This window comes from Danio rerio, chromosome 11, assembly GCF_052040795.2.
Source record: "Danio rerio strain M-AB ecotype USA chromosome 11, GRCz13ab, whole genome shotgun sequence".
Lineage (NCBI taxonomy): Eukaryota > Metazoa > Chordata > Actinopteri > Cypriniformes > Danionidae > Danio > Danio rerio.
The window spans coordinates 17583913-17610646 of NC_141031.1; the positions used below are offsets into that span (position 1 = coordinate 17583913).

A 26734-nucleotide genomic window follows, 5' to 3' on the forward strand; every position below is an offset into this window, starting at 1 on the left:
AACAATTGAACTTATGACCTTAAGGTTAACATTACATCTTTCTCCAAATATTAGGAAGTAAAATATTGACCCTTAAGCATGACCACATAAACAGAGAAGGATCTTCAGACCTTAAGGTTAACTTTCTCCAAATTTCAGGAGGTAAAATATTGACTCTAGATAATCATGCTGACACTACAAATTTCAAATTTGTGCTTTGCAATCAGAAATAAATGCCCCCCTAGCTTAGAAAGAGAGAAGGTGGGCCTGATCAACTTACACTTCACTCTTACTTAATAGGGCGACCTTTGGCCAGCACCCAAATTTTGAATATAAAGGTGAGGGTTTCTTGCTGTTTCTTGTTGTGTAATTGTTTAAGGCAGTGGTTCTCAAACTGTGGTACGCAGGCTTCCTCCTAGTGGTACGCGGAGGAATCGCTGAGTAATGCAAGAAAAAAATAACACTTAATTCTTTGATGCGTATGATAATACCAATGTGATCAACACTGGCTGTTCCCTGAAGCGTACAATCGCTGCACTGTGCTTAGAATGTTTATTTTAGTGCATTGTGACATAAGCTGCTAAAAATCAGTTTCCGAAGTTTAAGAATTGATTTCAAAGTGGTGATTTGACTGATGTGAAACGTGGCCAATCACTGTCGACCTTGTCCAGTTTTGCAAGAAATGTAAGGGCAGAACAAAAGCCTTTCTGTGTTGCAAAGACAGAAAAAAACAACCGAAACACAAATGTTTTATTAGATTAATGCTTTAGCAAGAGTAATTAAACCACAGACATACTTCCTGTCATTTTAATGATCTACAGATCTCTCTTCTCTCTGACCTGTCACTCTTCTAAAGCTGGAATTATACTTTCGGCTGGCACCACATCACACACCTCCACTGAATGTGTGCGCACCTAGCGAAATGGACGAGGCTTTTATTCTTGCCTCGTTCGTCATTGTGATATTCTTTAAAACAACAGGGGGCGGTCAAAAGAAACCCACCAAAAAAATCAGACGAATAAACGGAGAAGTAGAAAGTTTCCGGAAGTATGTCATATCAATGTTGTTAAATACTTTTAAACAAATTATTTTGTTTTGCTTTTATACATTCTTTTATATTTTCTTTTTTTTTTTTTTTTAACTTTTTTTTATTTATTTATTTTTTTGATTTAGCCTGATCCACAAATATATACATCAGTGTAAAACCTATGACTGGTGAAAAAATATATATTTAATTGTGTACCTAGTCTCCACTTTTGTCATGGCCTCTTTTGGCATAAACAAACTTATCCCCCAGGTTTTTCCAAACTTTTTAACATAAACTTTCCTCCTTTGCCCACTGCTGTTGCTATTTCTAGCAAATAATTATTGGTCATCACTTGCTTTTGTTCATATTTCAAACAGTTATACCCATTACAATTTATTCAAATACTAAATGACAACAGAACATGAGTTGCTCTACAAATATATGCTTTATTATTGCAAAAATAAAAGCAAAAAAAGTTGATTACTAAAAAAATACAGATTTTCTTTTAGATTTAACCCGCTCCACAATTTACACATTACTGTCTGGCTAGTTTCTGTCCTATACTTATGCTAAAACAGGCAGTGATGGTCTAACATTGCAAATCATTATCACCAATAAAGCCCAGAGAAACAGGGCATCAGTATATTGTATTTTTTTCCAGTTATCAAAAAATAATTTTGTGACTTCATTATAGTTTTGTAACTTTTAAATTGTTTTAAATACAAAATGAAACAAAATACATCAGTGTAAAAGCTATGACTGGTGTAAAAACATATTCTGTAATTGTGTACATGGGTCTCCACTTTTGCTAACTTAAACCAGTTGCGGCGCCGCGCCAACTGTTCGCTCGAGTCTCAAGCCTGGTTTATACTCTACGTGTCCGCTTGTTCGCTTGAGTGCACATGTGACGTCATTGCAGAGTTTGCGGAGGTTCGCTTTGGGTGCGTGCGGCATGATTTCGGCTGGTGTTGCGTAGGGCATTTTTTGAGACTCGAGCGAACAGTGCGCGCGGTGCCACAACTGATTTAAGTTGAATAGGAAACATTTTGAAGAGATTTTATATGAAACAGTATGACTGTACACACATCTTTATGACCCGTGATCATAGAGATTACCAGATGATTCATAATTCTTGGCTGAAAATAGCAACAGCCGTGGAAAAAAAAAGAGAAAGTTTTTGTTAAAAGGTTTAGAAAAACCTGAGGGATAAGTTTATTAAAGCCAAAAGAAGCCATAACAAAAGTGAGACAGGTACACAATCACAGAATATGTTTTTCCACCAGTCATAGGTTTTACACTGATGGTATTTTGTTTAATTTTGTGTTTAAACAGTTTAATAGTCACAAAACTATAATGAAGTCACATAATTATTTCTTTGATAACTGAGAAGGAATATTTAAACCTATAGGAGTATACGCGGAGTATAAATCAGTCTTAAACCAGGCTTAAATGTCGGCACAGGAATGCAGGTAACGCGCAATTACTCATTTCTGCAAATGTCGCAAGTGCTTTATTTTAACATGCAAGGCATTCATGTACGCTAATCGCAAAACCGATTTGGGAGCTCTTAAATAGGCTTTATTAAATGAACCACAAATCCTTTCATTATCATTTTTCTGTGCTCAGACTGTATACTATCGCGATCTCTTTCCCTATTAAAGTAGAAATGATTTATCTTTGCTCCTTGAATAAATTTAGTAAAAAATGATCAAGTATTTAGAATTAGATCAATGCGTGATATGACAATGCTAACAAACTTCTTATTTGGCTCTATCGTGAAGTGAAACTTTTAGCAAAGGTGGAACTTTATTTCTTTACGACAAAATGGTTATGCTGGAAATGTTTCTGTTGAGGTTTTTGTGTGATTTATACATAATATCTGTATTCTGATGTGTCTTAATGCATCACTCGATTGTACAGGCATTACAGTTAACAAGCAATCTGTTGTTACTTATTATTTATTAAAATAAACAATAATACTCTTAAAAACGCTGCTTTGATAAATGTAGTGTTGTCATGTTTTAAACGCCTCAAGTGAAACTAAGTAATTTGTTTCATTATTTTATAACTGACAGTGTACTTGTCTTTTTTGTAAATTTATTTTAGTTTAAGATCAAGTGTAAAAAAAAATTCTATGTGATGTACAGCTATTTAAGAAACAAATTTGCCATATTGTAAAGAAAAATAGTGTATGTTAATAAATAAATAATAAAAAATAGATATGTAAATAAAAGACTAAATGTAAACCTTTTCATCATATATTTTAATTAAACCTTTCAAAGCTTGAAAATATTGTTTGACAAATGGAAAAAAAGTGTGACTATGTGGTTGTTTTGCATGTGCTATTGAAAAAGATTAATTGTCATGATAGGAAAAATCAACCATACTTCCTTTGGTTGTGTAAATTCCCATACATGTAGCTTTGGGATTTAAGCAATTAAACCATTCAAACAGGTTTACTCTTAAAGTGATTTCATATTAAAATCAGATTTTTGTTTTTCAAAAGTAACTAGTACTTTTTAAAAGAGTACATTGTACTTTTACCTAATATTAGTATTATTTACAAAAAAAAAAAATATATATATATATTTTAGCAGTGTAGTATTATTTTTACCAGAGTACAAAAAACATTTCACAAGCAAATTTAGTGCAGGTTTACCATATTAATAATATATGACTAATAATTATTAATATTAATGTTTTTTATTTTTGTAAATTCCTTTGCAATGTTTCTATGGTTGCTAAGAATACATTTCAGGTGTTCAATGCGTTGTGTGTCAGTCTTGAAAATAAAAATAGGTGCTGGAAAATGTGCGTGTTTAGATCTCATATATATATATATATATATATATATATATATATATATATATATATATATATATATATATATATATATATATATATATATATTGCTTCCTTGTCCTCATTTGTAAGTCGCTTTGGATAAAAGCGTCTGCTAAATGACTAAATGTAAATGTAAAATGTAAATATATATATATATATATATATATATATATATATATATATATATATATATATATATATATATATATATATATATATATATATATATAGTGTATATTTATGAGATCCAAACAACATTTCCAGGTTTTGATGAATAGGCTACTTAGTTAATAATTTTCTTTTTATTTTTAAAGAACAGTGCCATTTTTAATGAACTTTTAGAGCACATTTTAATTTAAACATTTTTGTTTGTTTGTTTGTTTTTACCTGCAAACTCAGCTAATGTTCAAACTATTAATAATATTTAAAGTGGTTGACAGTAATAGTCTTAGTCTCTTAGTCTGAATAGGAATTAATCTTTCTCGTTTTTGAACTGTGCAAAGATGTAGCTGCTTAATACTGGCCCTTATGGGGGTACTTGGAGAGACTTTTTTTTTTTTTTTTTCCGAGGTGGTTCTTGATGAAAAAGGTTTGAGAACCACTGGTTTAAGGCATGTGATACATGATGGACGCTCAATATTTCTGCAGTGGTGTTGGCAATATTATCTTATTGTGACAATGTAAAAAAGTACAGATGGTTTTCAATCAACTAAGCCATTTTCTTACTTAAATCACCTTATTGGTTTAGGTTTCATTTTTTGATGATACCAAACACACCACTGAGGCAATGAAACCATAATTTGCAAAAATAAAAATAAATAAATCAGCTGATGAAACAGTCATCAAATGATGACTTCCACAGGCAAGACCACAATAGGTCATATTAACTCATTGCAATTTCACAATCCTACAAATCTACAGATCTACTTCTCGGCAGCATGAATTATCATGAAAATAAATAAAAAAAATTTTTTTTTTAAAAAAATCAATGAAAATGATGAGTTTCAGATGCACAAATAGACACACATCCAGCTTGATGGCATCCTTGCAGTATTGAAATTGCAATCTGCTTGATTATAGCAAAATGTAATAGTAAAACATGTCATGAAGTCTAAAGCTGCAGGATCACTATAATGCAGACAAAAAAGACCAATGAGGGTAAAACAACAGAAATGCTGCATGAGTCTTCTGAGGGAGCTGTGAGAGATGGTGCCACTTAAGAAAGACACATAACATAGTGAAGGTACATGCACAGGCATGACTTTATAGCAAACTGAATGACTGGAATTCTAAAATAATTCTGATAATTAACAATATACTGAAATAAACTAATTCAAAAAAATGCAACATGTAAGCGCATATATAAATCAGATATACGGTCATCCAATGACATGAAAACAAAAAAGAAAGACAAGTAAAAGAAAATAAAAACAAATATTAAAAGTAATTAAAATGTGTTAAAACAGGTTATAAAAGAATGAAAAAAAAGACAATAGTGTGATCTGTGAGATGTAGCACAGTGATCATTCAAGTAAGAGCACAGCTAAACATCTATGTTTTAAGCTTTGATTTAAATGTGCCTAATGTTGAAGCACATCTGATCATTTCTGAAAGCTGATTCCAGCAGCAGGGGCCATAGTAGCTGAAGGCCGATTTACCCTGCTTTGAAATCCAAACCATCTAAAGGATTGTTAGTCTACATTATTTCGGGCAACCGGAGCTGGGAACACTTCCCAAAAGACATCATTTGAACAGCACCTAAGCTTATGTTAGGCTGTTTTATTATTACTGAGGCAGGGCTCGAAATGAACCTTTTTGCTTGGTAGCACTGGTGCTCCTAACTTTAAAAAATGTAGGCGCATTAGCCAAAATTTAGTCGCACCCACCAATTATAAGCACCATTACTACAAGTGTCATACAAACAGATTTATTGCACTTGAAATCAACAGTAATCAAACAAGCAAAAAAATATAAATGGGCAAGCGTGAGAAAAATGTCTCAACAAAATCCCGTTATCACAAGAAAATATATTTTTATAACATAACTGAGTGACCAAAAGGTACACGGATCGCTCACCGGCCCTGCACGCACTGCTTGACATGAATCTGTTAACGATATAACTGTGCTGTTCTCACAAGTGCTCTCTAATATTGCACTGATGCTTTTGACATATACTGTACCTTATTATATGCATAACATTACATCATGTTAATAGCCATACCAGTCTTCATGAGTAGCGACATTAGTTTACTCAGTGCAAGCCCGTTTGCGATGGTGTACGTGGTGTTACATTTGACATATAGCTGCCCCTTACACTGCAGACAACATCTGCCGATTATATGAAGGATTAAACAGAAACTGTCGTGCTAGATGTGGCAAACAGTTACCTGAAAATTCCATCCCACAGACTTTAAATTGTGGACTTGAAGCCAATGGAAGTCTTTTATCCACTTTTTGAAAAGTGTAGGTGGTGGATTAACATTCAGCACATGGTCACTAGTAAGATGTGTCATTATTTATAACTTTAGATGCCATGGTTTCTAAAACAAAATCTGTCAGTGTTATCTTCATTCTCATCTTCAGCGCTTTACAGTTTACAGCAGACAAAGAGCTTAGAGATGCATTCTGCGTGAATGTCTCCTGAATCCGCGCATGTGGTAAACATTTTGCAGTAAAAACTGGTCACACACAACAATTTCATACACTCGCAAAAATGCTCCCAAATATATCTTGAGGTCACATAGATAAAATTTCGGGCGCATATGCGACCAAAATGGTCGCAATTTCGAGTTCTGTCAGGTTTCCATAATCCTGGACCAGGCTGTATCCTGAGCAGATGCTGTGGTGGTCATGGAGGAGTGGGGAGGATGAGACTGATTCCTGAAAAACCCCATTGACGGACAAGTCTTCAAAATGATCCCATGGGCCAGCCTGTACACCTGCCGGTGACCTTTCACACCTGCAGCTTCTCCAGGATGGACGTGGTGCCCAACTGAGCCTGGTTTTACTCAAGATATTTTTCCTTTACCTTCGTCAACTGGTTAAGTTTTGTTACTTGCCGCTGTTGCTTGAATGGTTTGGGACTTGCGGAGTTGCGCATCGTGCTCTTAAGTGTTTGGAATTTCAGCAGTAAAAATTAAACTACACTGAACTGAACTTCAACTCTAACTGCTTTGACACAATCGACATTGCAACAGTGCTATAGAAATAAGGATAAATTGATTTGAATTAGAGCCAAGGTACACATTCACCTTGAAAACTTAATCTCTGTTCCTAAATGCAATGACTTCAGTTTTCTCTCCGTTTAAATTTGTTTAAAAAAATTTGACACATCTAACTGTTAATTTCATCAATACATTGGCAGAGGGTGTCAATGGGGCTGAAGTCATTAGGCAGTAAGGATAAGTAAACCCAAGTCTCATCAGCAAAGCTGTGGTACAACATTTAGTTCTCTCATTATTTGGCTCAGTGGGAAACAAATAAAGGTTGAACAAGAGAGGTGCCAGAATTGAACCACGTCATGGGTTTCTACCTCAACCTATGGTCACCTATATTGACATAGTAACCTCTCTCTTCAAGGTAAAATCTGAACCATTTGAGAAATGTCTCAGACAGCCCAACCCAGTTTTTCAGCCCATCCAGAAGTTTGCTGTGATCGACAGTGCTGGTATTGCTTGATCCCAGTGCTGCATTTGACAAAGTTAGTTTGCCTGAAACCATATTTAGATGAATACTATTGATTATCTTAAAAGGGCACTCTGTACTATGATGTGCTCTAAAACCAGATCGAAAATTGCCTAAACATCCCTTGGAGCTTAATAAAGGGGTGGTCTTGAGAGTGTATATTTAAGGCATGGTTGTGTTTATAAGATGCAAAGCAATCTATGTGCTAATGCTTTACTTGTGGAAAAATCACAGTATTTTTTTCATGAATTTTACTTTGATTATATACAGCTGCTCAGCTAACATGAAAACAGCTGTCATATTTCCTAGTTCGACTGAAAGGCCAGCCTTCAAGAGGCTCTAATTGGTCATCTAACATAATGTGCTCTGTTAATCGTGCAGATTGGCTCCACGTCATCAGCCGAATTTCCACTATCGGGCCAGTGCGAGCCAGGGCTTTTATCAGGCCAGACCGCTCGTCCACGAGTTTGGTGAGTGAGGGGGAAATCAGCATTTCTACTGTTAAGATAGTAGCTACCAATGCGTCCGCAAACCACGCCCTCAGAACATCCCCCGAATAATATCTGTTTACTCGTCGACCGACTGTTGGCATTGTGTATCGAGTGGTCTCGCCACTAACGGAGGGACCCAGCACAGTGAGCGCACCCATCCATAATATAAAACCACAGAAATTCTCTGGTAATAACTTAGTTTAAAAATTATTTTGGCCCAATCCCAATTCTACCCCTTAGCCTTACCCCTTACTCCTACCCCTCGTTTTGCGCGTTCACGCCAAGGGGTAGGGTTGTCCCAATTCTCTTTAGCTTGAATCCGTAGGGCTAAGAGGAAGAGGTGAATAGCCCTTCGAACAAAGATTTTACAGGACCACACTCAAAACTAAAGGGTATAAAAATTTTCCAGAATACACCTGCCAAAACGGCAGTATTGCCGAACCCGGCAATTATTACGAATTATTTTTACAACAAACACGTTTTAATATATTCATATCCGCATTTAAGTTTTACAGTCATGCTTTTACAAAAAAAAGTGCAAAAAACCATGCTAAATTTCGCGATCTATAATCAATAATCATAACTCCTGTACAGCAGTCCCACAACATTCTGACACTCGAATCCCCTGTCAGAAAAGTCTAGTGGCTGTAAATGAGCTTTTTACAGCGTCTGCTATAATGTTAATGTTGTTATTTGGTTTTTACATAGATGAATGTGGCCGCAGTGTAAATACATAGTACAGTGATGATCTTATTGCCACATTAGATTGTTATGATAACATAATATACGCCTTCAGTGATTTCTTGAAAATAAATACCAAAAATAGCACAACTGGAATAACTACAGCAGTCGCAATCTGTGATCTCATATGAAGCAAAAGATTGCAATGACATATGATGACGTGTACAGGTGCTGTAGTGCTGCCCCAATTCTTAGGGGTAAACTTTGAAGACCTTCCCTTAACCCTCAGTTGTAAGGGTTAAAGGGACAGGGGAAGGGGTAGTGGTACAAAAATATTTTTGGCATTGGGCCTATAGACCTTTTTCTTAGAACGCAAAATTACCCATTATGCTTTGAGTGTATGCACAAGGAGAATGCTACAAACTTTCAGTCGACAGCTGATGCGTATAAAATCACATTTGGACAGCTTTAAAACTATAGTTTTAATCTATTTTACCTGCTTTTATCTTCTTTGAACTAATACTGTTGTCGATCAGCACCACCTGGGGACACACCTGGGACACCAGATTATTTAAAAAAAAATGCAATCTAATAGGATGGTAAACAAATGCAGTGAGGTGTTTTTCCCTTGTTGTCAGAAGGCATTTTCTGTCATTTAAATGAAGCTTTGTCAGCTAAAGTCAACATTTTCTCTTTCTTTTAAATATATAACCAACCCAAACAAATGTAATTCTCCAAAATGTTTGGCACACACGAAGCCTACTGCACATTGATTTAATATGTGTGACAGTGAAAATAAGGTGACATTTTGAAATTACAGAAAAATGCAAACCCTGGTAAAAACAACACACAAAATAAAACAAACAGCTTGCGATTAGAATCAATAGCAAATCAGCCAGCAGAGTATCAATAACACACTTTTATTGGTAATTTTTATCAATTGAATGACTTGCATACCTGCTAAGTTTCATGCCAGTAATCTGGTGTGCTCTATAATGCATTGAAGTATTGATATAATATATAATAATCCTATAAATATATAATATCCTCGTTTTAACAGACGCCGTCTAACATTCAGCCCAAATGCTCCTAAGAGACCTAAATCATATTTTTTCCCTATAGGCTACGACACTTAATAGGTAGAGAATAATTTAAGAATGTTGCATATTATTCGCTTATCTTAAATTAAGGAAACCGTTAAGTGTTTCAGCACATAAGAGCAAGTAATAAAATATAGCCTATATTTCGTTGCGCTTGGCAGCTATTCACTAATAAAGCTTCACATGTATTTAAAATTTCATTTTTAAATTTTACCACATCATTAAAAAAAACACTTATTTGAGGACATAGAACACAATTTGTATTTGCAGTTCCCCAATGCATTGTCAAGCGGCGCTGCGCAGGAATGGATGACAGAAAAAAAGATATTTTCTGCTTTCACTCACCTAAAAAATGTTCCGTTTGCACAATTTGATTAATATCAAAGCATCCAAATGCTTTATAAATAATAAATTTAAACCTTCATTTGTGTTTATTGTTTTTAGAACATATCTAAAATGTTTTTTAGACAGGCCTTTGTAAAATGAAAGTTTAATATGGCTTTTAATATGGTCTAATTTTTTTTATTGTATGTTCAAACATTGTAATAGCTACCGTTTGTTTTTTTATATTTATTTTATGTGATTTTATTATATTGAATATTTGTAAGTTTTTTAATTATTTCAATATAGCTTAGGCTAGGCTATTTAAATAGCTTAAGCTATTTTAGCTTTTTTTATTTTGGAGATAAAACAACATGAATACAACAGAAAGACATAAAAATTTACAAATTACATGTCCACTGTTGTAGGCTCAACACGTATACGTGTTGAGCCTACAAAAGTGGACATGTAGTTTGTAAAGTTTTATGTGTTTCTGTTGTATTCATATTTATATTAAATTCTCAGATGGCACACAGTTGGAAACAGCATGAGTTGTCACCTTCGGCTTCCCAGATAAAAGAAAAAACCCAAGCCTCAGCCCACGAGCGATATGGTGGACAAGATGGCGAACACTGTAGCGCACTTTAAGGATATTCTAAAAAGTGAGTTGACTGATGCTTAATGAGTTTGCTTCTCACATGTCAGTTGTTCAGTCAATGTGCTCCAAACTGAATCTTCTAACAGGGGAAATGAGAGCACAAAAGAAAGTTTTTGCAGACCACGATAGACGAGTAACCGCGCTGGAGCAAAAGGTAGTGAATTTAAAGGATCGTAGTTGGCACAGCAATTTACGTCTGGTTGAATTGCCCGAAGGAGCCGAAAAAGACAACCTGATAGATTTCTTGAAAAGATCGCTGCCAATGCCGCTCCCGTATCTAGCGGGAAAAGATATTGAAGTGGAACGAGTGCATCGCGTATACACAAGGCTGTCCTCAGAACGCGCTGCACCACGGGTTTTCCTCTTTAAATTACTGCGGTACATGACAGGGACCTCATTTTGTGGGCCGCCAGACTCCGTGCCCCAGTGAAAACATCCGACGGAGCAGCGATGTCTTTTTATTTCCGGATTTATCTCCAATCACCGCACAAAAAAAGGAAGTGCATTTGCATCAGTTAGGAAGGAAATGAAAGAAGCTGGCAGAATTTTCTGTTTTATCCAGCAACACTGAAGGTCATTCTCAGTCAGGGTGAATGCAAAATGCTATACTCTCCAGAAGAGGCAAGATTTTTTTTGAGATCTCATTCACCCAGCAGCTCTTAGACTTTAACTGGGTATTTGCTGTCTAATTGGCCTTAGATGGATGCTTAGTTCACCCTTTTCATCTTTTATATCAAAGTTACTAGAAGTATTGATTACTGATAATGCCGTTGTGTGCCCTGATTTATGTTCGTTTCTAAATTATAATTTTTTTTTGTTTTTATTTTATATATATATATATATATATATATATATATATATATATATATATATATATATATATATATATATATATATATATATATATATATACACACACACACACACACATACATACACATACATACATAAATATACATACATACATAAATATACATATATATATATACACACACATATATATATATATATATATATATATATATATATATATATATATATATATATATACATACATACATACATACACACACATACACTTAAGAGATACTACTTAGTCAGTGTATGACTATGGGGCCAATGTTAGTGCTTCAGTATTGTGCAGGTTTTGTTGACGCCACGGATCATATTAAGGACTTGATCTGCCATAGTTCATGGGAATGCGTTTTTGTTTTTTCAATTACTGACGGAAGATTGGGGGTGGGTTAATGATAGACTCAACTGGTTTTACTTGCAAAATTGTATTTTGTCTTATTATGCAGTAATTCTGTTTGATACTTATGACTGACCTTAATATTCTGACGATATTCAGAATATCTTAATATTCAGATTTTTTGCAAAGAAGAAAGATTGACAGTGTTAGTTCAAGAATCCCATTTGAAAGAGGAGGATATGCACAGGTGCAATAATAAGTTTTATCAAGTGGTATCTCACTCATCAGCGAATACTAAAACTAAGGGTCTCTTTATATTAGTGCGGAGGACTTTAAATATTTCTGTTTTAGATAAAGGCTGTGATACAGATGGTAGAATACCACATAAAAACAGTAATAGAAAACAGGAATATTGTATTTCTTTCAGTTTATGCCCCTGCTACTCCTGTCCCTAATTTTTTCTCTGCTTTATCAGCTTATCTATTGAAATTCTCAGACTTTCAAATTGTAATGGGTGCAGATACAAAATCTGTAATGTCACATATATTGGATAGATCTTGACCAAAGGAATCATACTTTCAAACTTCTTACTCTGACAAACTTCAGCAATGCATAGTCTCATCCTCATTGGTGGATAGCGATTATTAAACCCTTCTGCTAAGTCTTTCACTTTCTTTTCTGCTAGACATAAATCCTATTCACGAATTGACTATTTTCAAATCTACTTCTCTATCTTCAGCTATTCGTGATGCAGATATTTGTTCCTTATCTTTGTCGGACCATGATGGAAATTTGTGCAGATTAACTTTGAGCCCACGGCCACCTCGTGCCACCAGATGGCGTTTTAACCCTAAATTGTTACAGGATGAAAATTTTTGCAATCAATTCAGAAATAAATTTGCAGTGTTTATTGAAATTAACCAAGGCTCAGTAGATGTTTCACGAACACTTTGGAATGCAGTTTAAGGATTTATAAGGAATAACTCAATTTTATTTGGCTCCTTTCTTCAAAAAAGCAGTCACAAAAAGAATGCTGAACTAGAATTACAGTTCCAGAATCTGACTAGAGATAATCAATGTTGTTTTTCAGACAATACATTTAGCAAAATTTTGGCGGTTAGGTCTGACCTCAATTCATTACTGAGATCCAGGGAAGAATTCCTCATTCAAAGATCAAGGCAAAATTATTATTTTCAAGGGAGCAGGCCAAGCCATCTTTTTGCTCTAAGACTACGCAACAATTAAAGTTCGCTAATATCTCAGCAGCAAAATCCCAATCTGGGCTTATTGTGACAGACCCCAAAGAAATTAACATAGAATATTAACCATTCTTTTTTCCCTAACAGTTATAATTCTACTAATGGCATCCCTGACTCTTTTGTATCTTTTCTCTCCAATCACGATTTACCTAGGTTGTCAGATTCAGAATATTTGGCAGAGGCTTTACAAGAGCTGGAATCAGCAATTCGAGCTATGAACAAGGGTAAATCTCCAGGCATAGATGGTATTCCAATCGAATTGTATATTCATTTTTGGTCAGATTTAGGGCCCTTTATGTTAGATATCTGTATAGATATGGTCGCAGTGCAATGCAAGGAATGGAGAAGGTATGGAAAAGCAAGGACATCAGCATTGTAAAAAAGATCAGTGTAATCAATGCCATCGTTTTCCCAATCTTCATGCATGCATGTGAGAGCTGGACACTCAAGAAGAAAGACAGAAGGAAGATCTATGCTTTCGAATTGTGGTGCTGGAGGCAAATGATGTGCATACCATGGACAACGACAGGATCACAAACAAAACGATCCTGGAGCGTGTCAAACCAAATGTATCGCTAGAGGGCTAAATCACCAAGCAGCGGCTCTTGTTCTTTGGCAATAATAGCGAGTCAACTCCATGGAAACAGATTTAATGCTCGGTGCAGTCAGTGGATCAAGAAGAAGAGGGCGTCAGAGAACACAATGGCTGGACACAATCAAGACTAACACAAACTTGAACATGGAACAACTGAAAGAAGCAGTCAGAAATAGGAAAGCGTGGCAAATCACGTTCCATAAAGTGGCCGAAAGTCGGTGTCGACTGATTGGCTAATCATCATCATCATGTTAGATATGATACATTTTTTTCAGTTACAGAAGGCTCTTTTCATTAATCTATAAATATAGCTGTTATTTCTCTCCGGTTGAAAAAAATATAAAGATCCAACCTCTTGTTCTAGCTACCGGCCAATTTCTTTGATTGGGACTGATGTTAAATTATGCACTAAAGTACTATCTTGTTGTTTAGAAAAATTTATGAATATGCTAGTCCATCATGACCAAACAGGATTTATCAAATCTCGCTCCGCTATGGATAATTTGCGTAGATTATATCATATTATTAATTCAACAGATATGTTATCTTCCCCCTCTGCAGTATTCTCTCGATGCAATGAAAGCTTTCGACTAGCTAGAACGGAACTATTTATGGGCAGTTTAACAACGTCGGGCCTAGGATTGAGTTTTATAAACATGATAAAAGTCCTGTATGCCAATCCAGCAGTTACTGTACTCACAGGCTCCGTTTGTTCCAATTCATTCTTTATACATCGAGGTACTCGTCAGGGTTGCCTGCTCTCTCCTCTCTTACTTGCCCTATCCTTGAAACCTTTAGCCCAAGTGGTCCAACAATCTGAAACTATTTCTACTATAATTATACAGAATACTCATCATCATATTTCTTTGTTTGCTGATGACATTTTAATGATTTTGGAGAAGTCAGCACATTCTATCCCTCACGTCTTAAAATTATTTGACCATTTTGAATCTCTCTCTGGGTTTAAAATGACTTGGAATAAGTCCTGTTTACTTTCCCTCAATTCAAAAATTGATCCGTTGTCCCTTCCTAAATCTATCTCATTGATTCAAAACTTTAAGTACTTGGGGATATAGCTGTGTATCCTTCCCTGCAGGAAATCATCTTAAAAAACTAAAACAGTATTCTAACTACTGTATCCGCAGATTTAGAAAACTGGTCGCGTCTTCCTACCTCTTTTCAGACACGTATATCAGTGATTAAAATGAATGTCCTCCCACGCATTAATTTCTTTTCTTCTCTGATTCCTCTCTCTCCACCGGTTGGCTACTGGAAGAAACTTGATGCATGTGTTTCATGATATATATGGGATGGGAAACGTCCTCACATTAAACTGACTACTTTACAACTATGTAGATTACACGGAGGTCTTTTTCCAATTTCAGACTGTACAAGCTTTTTCCCCTCCACCTTTTATCAGTTTGGTTTGATCCTGATACTTCTGTGTCTTGGAGAGCAATTGAGGAATCTTTTGTTTATCCATATAAGTTGAATCGTAATTTTTTTTTCAGGGGTCCTGCTTAATGTAAATCTCAGTTTGGTCCTATAATAACCCATGTTTTCTCCCGGGGAGGGATGTAGAAAGATGTTTACAACTATTCACAAAATGACATAGGCATTCACCTATTTTCCGTAATAATAATTTTCTGTCAGGTGGTACTCCATTTCATTGTCCACAATGGTCTCATAATAAAGTAAACCCTTTAGGAGTTATCTATGATGACAGTGGTTTAAAATCCTTCCAGAACCTTAAAACTCAATATAATTTTCCAGGCACCTCCTTTTTTATGTTTCTGCGCATTAAATCAGCTCTTCTGGCTTATGGGGTATCTTGGAACTTTTTAACTATCCATTCACCCATTATGTAAATTCCTTCTGACAAATCTCCCTCGTCTGCTTCAGTTATATATATATATATATATATATATATATATATATATATATATATATATATATATATATATATATATATATATATATATATTTATATATATATAAATATATATATATATATATATATATATATATATATATATATATATAAATATATATTTATATTTATATTTATATATATTTATATTTATATATATATATATATTTTATATATATATATATATATATATATATATATATATATATATATATATATATATATTTTTTTTTTTTTTTTTTTTTTTTTTTTTTTTTATAAAACACAGATCAATAATAGGATAAAACTCAAGATGCAAAAGATTTATTGTGTGAAGCACTTGCCTTGATTTCTGGTTTAGGTATGTACAAAGTTTTAGCCTGAATTGTTGAAGGTGCCTCTTCATCCAAGAACTTTAGCACAACATCAGCCTAGAAAAGACAAAACAATAACTTCAACTCCAAAATTCCAGAGTAAACAATATGTCAGTTCTGGATACCAGAAATAAAAAGACTAACTAACCACATTCCACAAAACGGGGTTCTCCAGTGTAGCATCTCCCACCATCAAGTAAAGAGCATAGGTGCCAGAGATAGAGTCAAACTCTGCCTTTCTTTCAGCTGTGTCCAGCTCAAACTTATACAAGTTCTTACTGTCAGGTTCAGCCACAAACACAACCTCCTGACCTGTCTTCTGGTTGTGCAACCTTACAAAAGTCTGAAAGCAAGAAAGTGAGATTAGCTCTTGGCTAACTTCAAGGCAAATATTTTTCATGTCAACTATCCATATATTAAAATGCATTTTAAAGTTAATACTATTTATCAATGCTTAAATTTTCCAAATGTTTTATTACTCAAGATTTATTACAAGACATCATTATGGCGAGTTCACATTGCACAATTGTAACCCTGATTTTCACTCAAGTTTTGTGAAAATCCCAAATTAGGGCATGTTTAAGTGAAGTGGGTACAAACGCCTATGAAATATTATGCATGCTAAATGTCTGGAGAAAAAAAAAAACAAACACATCAGCAGAGCGACAGCCAATGAGAAAAAAACAGAAACAAAGAAAAAAGTTAAATTTGCTTGTTCAGCTGTGGCAGCAACTCAATTAAAATAATTATTTATTCACCTCCAACTGCAATGTGTTCTCGTTTTTTTTTTTTTTTTTTTTTTGTAGAAAGTTTTACTCCTTTTCTCCTGGATTGTCGATTGCAAAATCCTGCTTTCCAGCATACATCTGTCTTTCTGTCTGTCTGTCCACAGTTGATGTCAGAATTAGCCCCCCTTTGATTTGTTTTTCTTCTTTAAATATTTCATAGAGGTTTAACAGAGCAAGGCAATATTCACAGTATGTGAGAATATTTTTTTTTCTCCTGGAGAAAGTCTTTTGTTTTATTTTGGCTAGAACAAAAGCAGTTTTAAATTTTTAACCCTATTTTAAAGGTCAAAATTATTAGCACCTTTAAGCTATATTTTTTCCATAGTATACAGAACAAACCATTGTCATACAATAACTTGCCAAATTACCCTAACCTGTGTAGTTAATCTAATTAACCTGGTTAAGCCTTTAAACATTACTTTAAGCTGTATAGAAGTGTCTAGAAAAATATTTAGTAAAATATTATTTACTTATTATTTAAAATAAATCAGTTATTAGAAATGAGTTATCAAAACAATTATTTTTAGAAAAGTGTTGAAAAAAAATCTCAATTAAACAAAATGGTGAAAAGAATAAATAGGGGGCTAATAATTCAGGGGCGGGCAATAATTCTAACTTTAACTCTATTCTTCAATCTATCTATCTATCTATCTATCTATCTATCTATCTATCTATCTATCTATCTATCTATCTATCTATCTATCTATCTATCTATCTATCTATCTATCTATCTATCTATCCATCTATGTATCCATCTATCTATCCATCTATCTATCCATCTATCTATCCATCTATCTATCCATCCATCTATCCATCCATCTATCCATCCATCCATCCATCCATCCATCCATCAAAAAAGCTTAGCGTTGAAGGTTTTAAACCTACAAAATATTCTAAAAAAAAGCTGTCATTTAAATAAAAATTAAACTATTTACTACTTTTAACCATTTATAATTAGCATACAAGAAGTTTATATTATTGACAATACAAGTTAAAAAATCTTATACAATTACAGTGAAAGTAATAAAGAGACCTTTTTCATGATGATTTATTTTATTTGCGATGGGGGTCGCATAATTTATCCGGAAACAGCAATTGGCAGTTGGCAGCCATCTTCCAGCCTCCACCACGGCGACTGAAGCTCTGCACAAGACTTTTGGCCAGCGGAGAAATAAAAATGGTCGTGCCCAACTGAGTCTGGTTCTCTCAAGGTTTTTTTTCTTCACTCCCATCAGGTGAAGTTTTTTTCCCTCTCCGCTGTCGCCACTGCCTCGCATGGTTCAGGATTGGTAGAGCTACGCATCGATGAATTTGCTCTTCAGTGTTTGAACTCTCAGTAATGATTAAATCACACTGAACTGAAATAAACTGAACTTAAACACTAAAACCTGAACCACACTGTTCCAGTTACTATGACCATTTATGTGAAGCTGCTTTGACACAATCTACATTGTAAAAGCGCTATACAAATAAAGCTGAATTGAATTGATTTCAATATCAGATCATTAACAGTTCATTTCATATGCGTATCTTCTCCATTAATCCATGAGAAATACATGTTGTGGCATACAGTTTCATATGCGTGTCAGACTGTGATTGCGTGACAGAGTCGTGGATTATTGAATGCTAAGCTTTGTGTTATGAGTTTTGTTATTGAGTTGTGCAATGTAAACACAACAGCAATCTGACAACTATGAAAATCACGCAGTGTGAACTCAGCCTTCATTCCATCGTTTTAAAAGTATGAACCAGGCATGTTCTTTTAAATACTGGCCTGGTTATTTGTACAGTCTAAAATTCATCAGAATTCAGAATCACCTGATGAGGGGTAAGTTCCACGCCTGTGATCTCATCTACTAACTGGAAGGTCATTACAAAGTTTTGATGGCTATCAGCCATAAAAGATGATTTGGCTTTAGTTGGATATTCAACTCTGAAACACAGAATTTAGCACAAACATCAGCACAATTAGACAATTAAATAAAAATAAACTAAAAATAGATGATGACCTTGTTGTTTTGGGGCCAATGCTCTGGTCCTTGTCCACCACAGATAAATCCATATTGTTAATTGCAACCCTGGTGGAGACCTTTACTTTGAGCTGAGAAAGTAAATAAAAAGCTTTAAAAGATACAAAACTATGAAATTGTTGTAATATAAAAAAACAACATTCAGACATTTGAACATTCTGTGAAAACTAAATAAATTAAATTGCAGCAATTACGAAAGAGGCCATTATATTTAAAAACTCTCCACAGCAAATGTTACATTCTCTTGACCTTAAACTGCACACTAAACAGTCAGAGCAATTATTCTTTACATATCTACAAAGTGAATGAAAGATGAACTTGACCAATTGCACACATAAATGTTCAGTGAATGAAGAAATTAATACAGTTCATTGCAACAATTATGAATTAAAGGTTAAGGTCAACACTTTGAATATGTAAATTATGAGCACCCATGGCAAGAGAAAAAGATTCAGTTAAGTACCTCAACATGGTTGGCAACAAATCGGCGGTCACCAGCAATGGCAACAGAGAACTGGTAATAGCCACTCGTTGGTTGGTTGGCCATGAAATTCAATTCAAAAATCCCACTGTGAATCAGAAAAACTGGTATTAACCAAAAAGTATATTTATACAAATACAAAACAGGCTTTCCTTTTTGGATTATGCATGGCTAAATTATCTTTGATTTAGAAATGTGTGCAATAAATGAGCTAACTTTGATATAATACAAACATGAAGCACAACTGTGCTTGCTTGACAAGCAGACAAACCTAATTGTTTTACACATCAAACATGCAGATTAGAACTGCTGTTTACCATATCTGATGTGAATCATGTATTGAGAACTGTAAATGCTGATTTGTAAATAAAAGCCTAAACTAAATTAAATCATCATTTGATGCATTGTCTCTCTTAAAAAGAATTGGATTAAGCCATTAATTGACTAATTAAAATCTTAAATGTACGTTATGCAATTAATTATATGCAATTAGAATTATCTGATAAAATTAATTTAAAATTAAAATTTTAAATTTTAAAATTAAAATATCAACATGAGAGTGATCAAGTAATGACCTAATTTACATTTGAGTAAATCTTTTAAATGAAGAAATGGAAGATCTTATTAATGATTGCACTGATCTTATCTGTAGACATTTTGTTTTAAACAGTTTTTGAACCATCAACATTAAAAAAATAAAAATAAAATTGTCATATAAAACACATACTCTCTGAAGGTAAAGGGTGCCTGGCTTAGGATTGCAGATTTTGAGGACACAGAACTGGCAGACTCCACCAGCACGCTGGCTGAACTCAATGGCTGGCACAAGACATCTGTCACCTGAAGCTGAATTGACAGTACAGAAAAAAAACAGATCATTACAGGACTCTGCATCAAATCCTAAAAAGCCACATCAAAACTACAGACAACCAAGTTTGAATTTAGATTTTTTTTTTCCATTTTAAACCAGTTGCTAGTTTGAAGCTAATGCTATTGTGAGGTCAGTGTTGTTTTGAATGGAGAGTCAAGTTTGTGGATGTTTTGAGAGCTAGGGTCTCAAGTGGAGAAAGGGCACTTTTATCATTTACATTTTTTTAGCGTCTGACACATTAAATATAGCAAAATATATATTTTTCAGAAATTTATTTTAACATGTGCGAACAAAAGCATACAGAATGTAACACAACCTAGATATATCATCAAATTTGCACACAACTGCAGCATTTCCAACAAAATAGAAAAACAGTATATACTAAAAAACGAATTAAAGCTGCAAGCAGCATTGTGGGGCCCAAGCCCTTGTGGCACCACCATCTTTGTGACTTCATGAAAAGTGCACTAGCTAGCTAGTCATGGGCTGGTATCAGATTCTGGGGAATTGGGGAGGTTAGGGATATATATATGCATGTATATATATATATATATATATATATATATATATATATATATATATATATATATATGTGTGTGTGTATATATATATGTGAGAGAGAGAGAGAGAGAGAGAGAGTGAGAGAGAGAGAGAGAGAGAGAGAGAGAGAGAGAGAGAGAGAGAGAGAGACAAAACGCGCCAAAGCCCGAAACTGAAAGCGAGACGTGACTTTTAAGGGGTTGTTTCATATGGATTTATTAATCATTCTTACTGTTCAGTGATCGCAAACTGCCGTAGTTTATTAAAGACGCAAACCTCTCACTGCACGTCAGCTGCGCGCCTTCAGCAGACCTCCTCCTTCCTGCAGCACGAGAGCTTTATGATTGTTTATGCGCGCCAAAAGTGGCGGATCTGTCCGGTAAAATATCTGACTGCGTGTCACCGCATCCCTAAGGACTGTTTGGCGAAATATTTGACTGCATATCAATGCATAACAAACGACTGAAAGGATATAACTAGAGAACTCTCCACTGTGCTACTGGATGAGAGCGTATGGCAAGCCGTTTTAGCATTTAAACCTTGTTCAGACTATCCATAAATATATTTAGAGATATCTCTAATTATATTTTGACTTGTCATAATTATAATTCGACTAGTCAGATTGGAAATATCTGCAAATATATTATGACTGACTAGTCATATTCCTCCATTGACTTCCATTGAAAAATATTTGCAGATATCTCTAAATAAGTTTTGACTAGTCACAATTGTAATTAGAGATATCTCCAAATGAATTTTGACTAGTCAAAAATCCAATTCAAGATATCTACAACTGTAATTAGACTTTTAGTAAATTAATTAGAGATATCTTCAAATATATTTGTAAATATCTCTAAATATGATGAATTAAAGATATCTCTAAATGTATTATGACTAGTAAAAACTCAGAGATATCAATTACAATTGTTACTAGTCAAAATTCATCTGATTTCGTACTAGTACAATTCTAATTGCAGATATGTCTAATTGTCATTCTGAGTAGTGGAATTATAATTATGACTAGTCAAAATATAATTAGAGATATCTCTAATATATTTATGGAGTCAGAACAAAGATTTAAATGAAAAAAAGGCTTGCCATAGAGAACGCTTCTCACTGAACAGAGCACCGCGCAACCTTATGTAATGTATTATCACATGCACTAAAAGCATCCTAAAAGCATTAACACAGCCACATTCTGCCCCAGCAAGTCAGTTTCAAACATAAAAAAAAACAAACAAACAAACTTTGTGTCTTTTTTTGTGGCTGGCAGATGATAATAGCAGTGCTGTATCTTTTAGTATTATATAGAATACTTTTGTTCTGCCAGATCTCCCGGGCAGGGTTTTATTTAGATTTATTTAGCTAATTTTAGTTTTTGGAATTCTGTCCATTGGAAAGAAGTTCATTCAGAAGAAGAACAGTTTTTTGAAGTATTATTTGTTTTTATTCTGTCTATTCAGTGTCCTTTATCAAGAAGGGTGGTGGTGGGGTTCATAATATTCACAATGGTATTTTATTAGTTGTTGGTTTAACCATGGATGAGATAATGGCTTCTATGTTATATTCTTTTCAATGACATTTCTTATCACATGTTCAAAAACAACAGCCAATATTGCATATCTATAATTTATATAATGGGTATAATTAAACAATACTTTCACTATAACGTAAATTAGAAGTGTAATAGAAAAAATATATATTTTTGCGGCATTTTGAATTTTACTCGAATACAAATACAAATACTTTTCCCCCCTCAACAAATACAAATACCGGCTGCTCCGCACATCCCTAATATATATATATATATATATATATATATATATATATATATATATATATATATATATATATATATATATATATAAAGCGCTACACAGCAATGGCGTTAAAGTTGTAGGTAACCCTTTCAATAGATAGGCACATCGCTTCACCTCAAAGGTTATTCATTATTTTTGTTCATTTTGTAGATAACAGACCGACAAAAAACAAGATACAAATTGCGCAAAACGAAATTCGTTCCAAGAATTTTTTTTTCCCGACAAAAATATATGAATTGTATATTTTTGAGCGTCCCCATCTGCTACACAACTGTGCTTGTTTCGCTCCACGGGAAAAAAGGATTTAATTATTGCTCCACTGTAATTGCTGCTACATAAAGCCCTGTGATATATTGGCTACATTTTTTATAAACTTCTTTATACAAAATTATTATATGCTATAGCATACTTTAAATACGTCAACATATATGCGATTGTTGTCTCATCACCATGGTCGCAGCATGCGCATCTGTTTAGCCTATAGCTTCTGCTTACTGTAAAACCTATATTAATATACTGGTATTCCTGAGGATAGTTTAACTACTTCACAAAACTCCGTCACCCGAACTCAGCGTGAGAGAGGAGAAAAGGAGAAAAGTGCAGCACTAAGGTAAAATCATATTAAAATAAACTCACAGCGGTTTATCATAAACTTTTTATTGATAATTTTTCTCACAATTGACAGCAAGAACGAACGCAGAAGCGATGTCTGATTGACAAGCAGCAGCAACATGTTCAAAAGAATCTATAACGCCAAATAGGATGAATCTGTGCCGCATTTTTTAAACGTACTATCTATATTTAGTTGTTCGCTTGTACGGTGGCTCTGTACTATCAAAACACCTCTAAAAAGGCTTTTTCGGACATGACGTATTTGTACGTGTGTACATCACTCTAACACGTTTTATTCAATACCATTTGTGCTGGTTTCAGTACTTAGCTCTTTCATTTTAATCTTATTTAAATAAATTTAACTTGCTTGTTGATTAAATCCCATTTTGTTATTTAACCTTATTAATTTATGCAACAGTCAAGTTGCATATTAATTTGCTATGAAGAAAAGGAAGTAACGTATTTTTTGCATACTGATTTATGTGAAATCGTGAATATAGGTCTATAATTACCTTGCAATTTTGAAGTTAAAGCTATTTTGCTTTGAGTATAGACTATTTAGTTCATAAGAGCAGTTCAATCTTTTATGAAGTTTGATGTTTAAAAACATACCACTTTAAAATATTTATAAATATTGGCCAATACATATCGGCTATCTGCCTCCAAGTCTGAAGAATTATCGGTATCGGCCAAAAAAATCCATATCGGTGCATCCCTAATATATATATAAATATATAAATATTTATACAACAGTTCTGTCTGGTTCTCAGCATCAGCAACTAAGCAGCCATCTTACTGCATCAGCAACTAAGCAGCCACTGTCTTTAAATAAAGAAACATGCAGAATCACATCAGCAGCTCATTGTTCATCTTTAACTCATACACTGGCTCTACTCTCCTCCACAACGGTGACACAGTAAGAAATTTGCTTCAGTTCTTACAGTAAAATACTGTTTTTTTCCTTTATTGAACGGTAAACTACTGGTAGCTGTGGTTGCTAGCAATCTACTGTTTTTTTACAGTCTATTTACGTAGTTTAAATTAACAGTATATTGCTGTTAAAATAAATTTTTACACTTTTACCTCACACCTTTAACCCTTTAAACCCCAGTGTATATACTTTAGTTTTAATTGAAGTGTCCACACTACTGAGTGTTCAAGAAACATGTAGCAAAGCTGAAGTAAATTAATTCATTAAATGACTGATTAAATGATAATTGAGGATTAGCGATGAAAAAATAAAGAAATACTGAAGGGAAAAAACAAGAACAGAACATACAAAAAACTGCAATTTTAGTCACAGCTTTGTAATGAAATAACCTGAAGGTTAACAAATGATTAAATTGTTTAAATTATCAGTGGATGATTAAACAACTCTACAAACATCATCACCAGCTATACTCATTACTTAAACGTTTTCTTTTGTATAACATCTACTAAAGTTCTTCTTTAGAGAAAGGTTAACATTTTACAATCACCATCATGGAGAACAGTTTTCTTTAGTTGGGCTCTTAGCCCTGACATTTTTATTATTAATATATTTTGGCTGCTGCAATTGTTAAGAACTTTGTTTAAAAAGCTCTTTTGATGTGGCAAGCCAGCCAAAAACCTAAATAAGATCTGGTGATGATCATGTTGCTATTAAATGTCAGAGTCTGTTCTAATTTAATATAATATAATTTACTGCTACTATTCAATGTTTAATCTATTGTTCCACATCTTGGAAAAAAACTCTTTGCTTGCACTCAAACAGACATCAATAATCAGCATATGAACCTCAATAATGGTGACAACTAATAAAATTAACAGTTTAACTCACAAACAGGCAACTGAAAGTCTAAACATAAACAAAAGCAGAATAAAACGCGAATAAAGAAAACTGTAAGACCATTATACTACATTTATTCACACCGCAATGCATGCTGGGATATTTGCACTGTGCCACACCCAGCATGCATTGCAGCATGAAACATTTGAGTTGTTAACATTGTTGAGGTACAAGGTCTGATTCATGAGGTCTGAGTGCGTCTTTGTCTTAACCAAACTGTTTCTGTATGTTATACTGTAAAGTAATTACGTATGTATCTTATCTGTTTCCATTTATTAGTTAAAATTAATATCTGCAACTAAGCATAAAAATTGTTGCATAAGGCCTTTTATCCAGACCTATACCAATCAGAACAATTATCAGAACAAATTTCAGACAAATAAATTTATCTATCCATTGAATTGCTAACTTTATTGCTATAGTAAGTGTTTTGTAAACTGTAATACGGCAGGCACTTTTTTCCAGGGGTTTCAGTACAGCGTAACCGCGTGGTCTATCTGTGAATTTGCATAGGTCACGGATCATGCGCAGATTGTGAAAACAGCCGTTTGATTCAGATACCTGTACGTATTCGCAGGGGTTTCGTGTCCAATGCCTTTTATATGCAGTACAAAATAGCTGTCCTGATCGCAGGTGTTTCATGTGAAGTCAGTGTATGTTATATTAAACAAATTAACTTAAGATACCTCTCAGATTACATTAATACTGTTATAACTTAAGATAGCTACCTGTCCCTATCCCACGGCTTTTGTCAAATACTTTATATATCATATACAGTAACATCAGATACCTGTCCTGAAGCCAGGGGTTGCATGTATAATTACTTTTATATTAGTTAACATCAGATACCTGTCCTGATCCCAGGTGTTTCATGTATGATCACTTTTATATTATATACATTAACATCAGGTACCTGTCCTGATCCCAGGTGTTTCATGTATGACCACTTTTATATACAGTAACATCAGATACCTGTCCTGATCCCAGGGGTTTCATGTATGATCACTTTTATATTATATACAGTAACATCAGATACCTGTCCTGATCCCAGGTGTTTCATGAATGATCACTTTTATATACAGTAACATCAGATACCTGTCCTGATCCCAGGGGTTTCATGTATGATCACTTTTATATTATATACATTAACATCAGATACCTGTCCTGATCCCAGGTGTTTCATGTATGATCACTTTTATATTATATACAGTAACATCAGATACCTGTCCTGATCCCAGGGGTTTCATGTATGATCACTTTTATATATATTACTATCAAATACCTGTCCTGATCCCAGGGGTTTCATGTATGATCACTTTTATATTATATACAGTAACATCAGATACCTGTCCTGATCCCAGGTGTTTAATGTATGATCACTTTTATATTATATAAAGTAACATCAGATACCTGTCCTGATCCCAGGCGTTTCATGTATGATCACTTTTATATACATTAACATCAGATACCTGTCCTGATCCCAGGGGTTTCATGTATGATCACTTTTATATTATATACAGTAACATCAGATACCTGTCCTGATCCCAGGTGTTTCATGTATGATCACTTTTATATATATTAACATCAAAGACCTGTCCTGATCTCAGGGGTTTCATGTATGATCACTTTTATATATATTAACATCAGATA

At 34.1% G+C, this 26734-nt stretch overlaps 1 protein-coding gene across 2 annotated transcripts in view; it reads right to left on the reverse strand.

Annotated features, from left to right (window-relative positions):
- rpn2 (ribophorin II) overlaps nucleotides 1-26734 on the reverse strand; it is a 107317-nt gene that overhangs the window by 38365 nt on the left and 42218 nt on the right. For both annotated transcript variants that reach the window (NM_212748.1, XM_087271888.1), the window contains 6 exon segments: nucleotides 16085-16171; nucleotides 16263-16457; nucleotides 18721-18835; nucleotides 18912-19003; nucleotides 19396-19501; nucleotides 20141-20259. In NM_212748.1, coding sequence (NP_997913.1) covers nucleotides 16085-16171; nucleotides 16263-16457; nucleotides 18721-18835; nucleotides 18912-19003; nucleotides 19396-19501; nucleotides 20141-20259 — 714 coding nt within the window.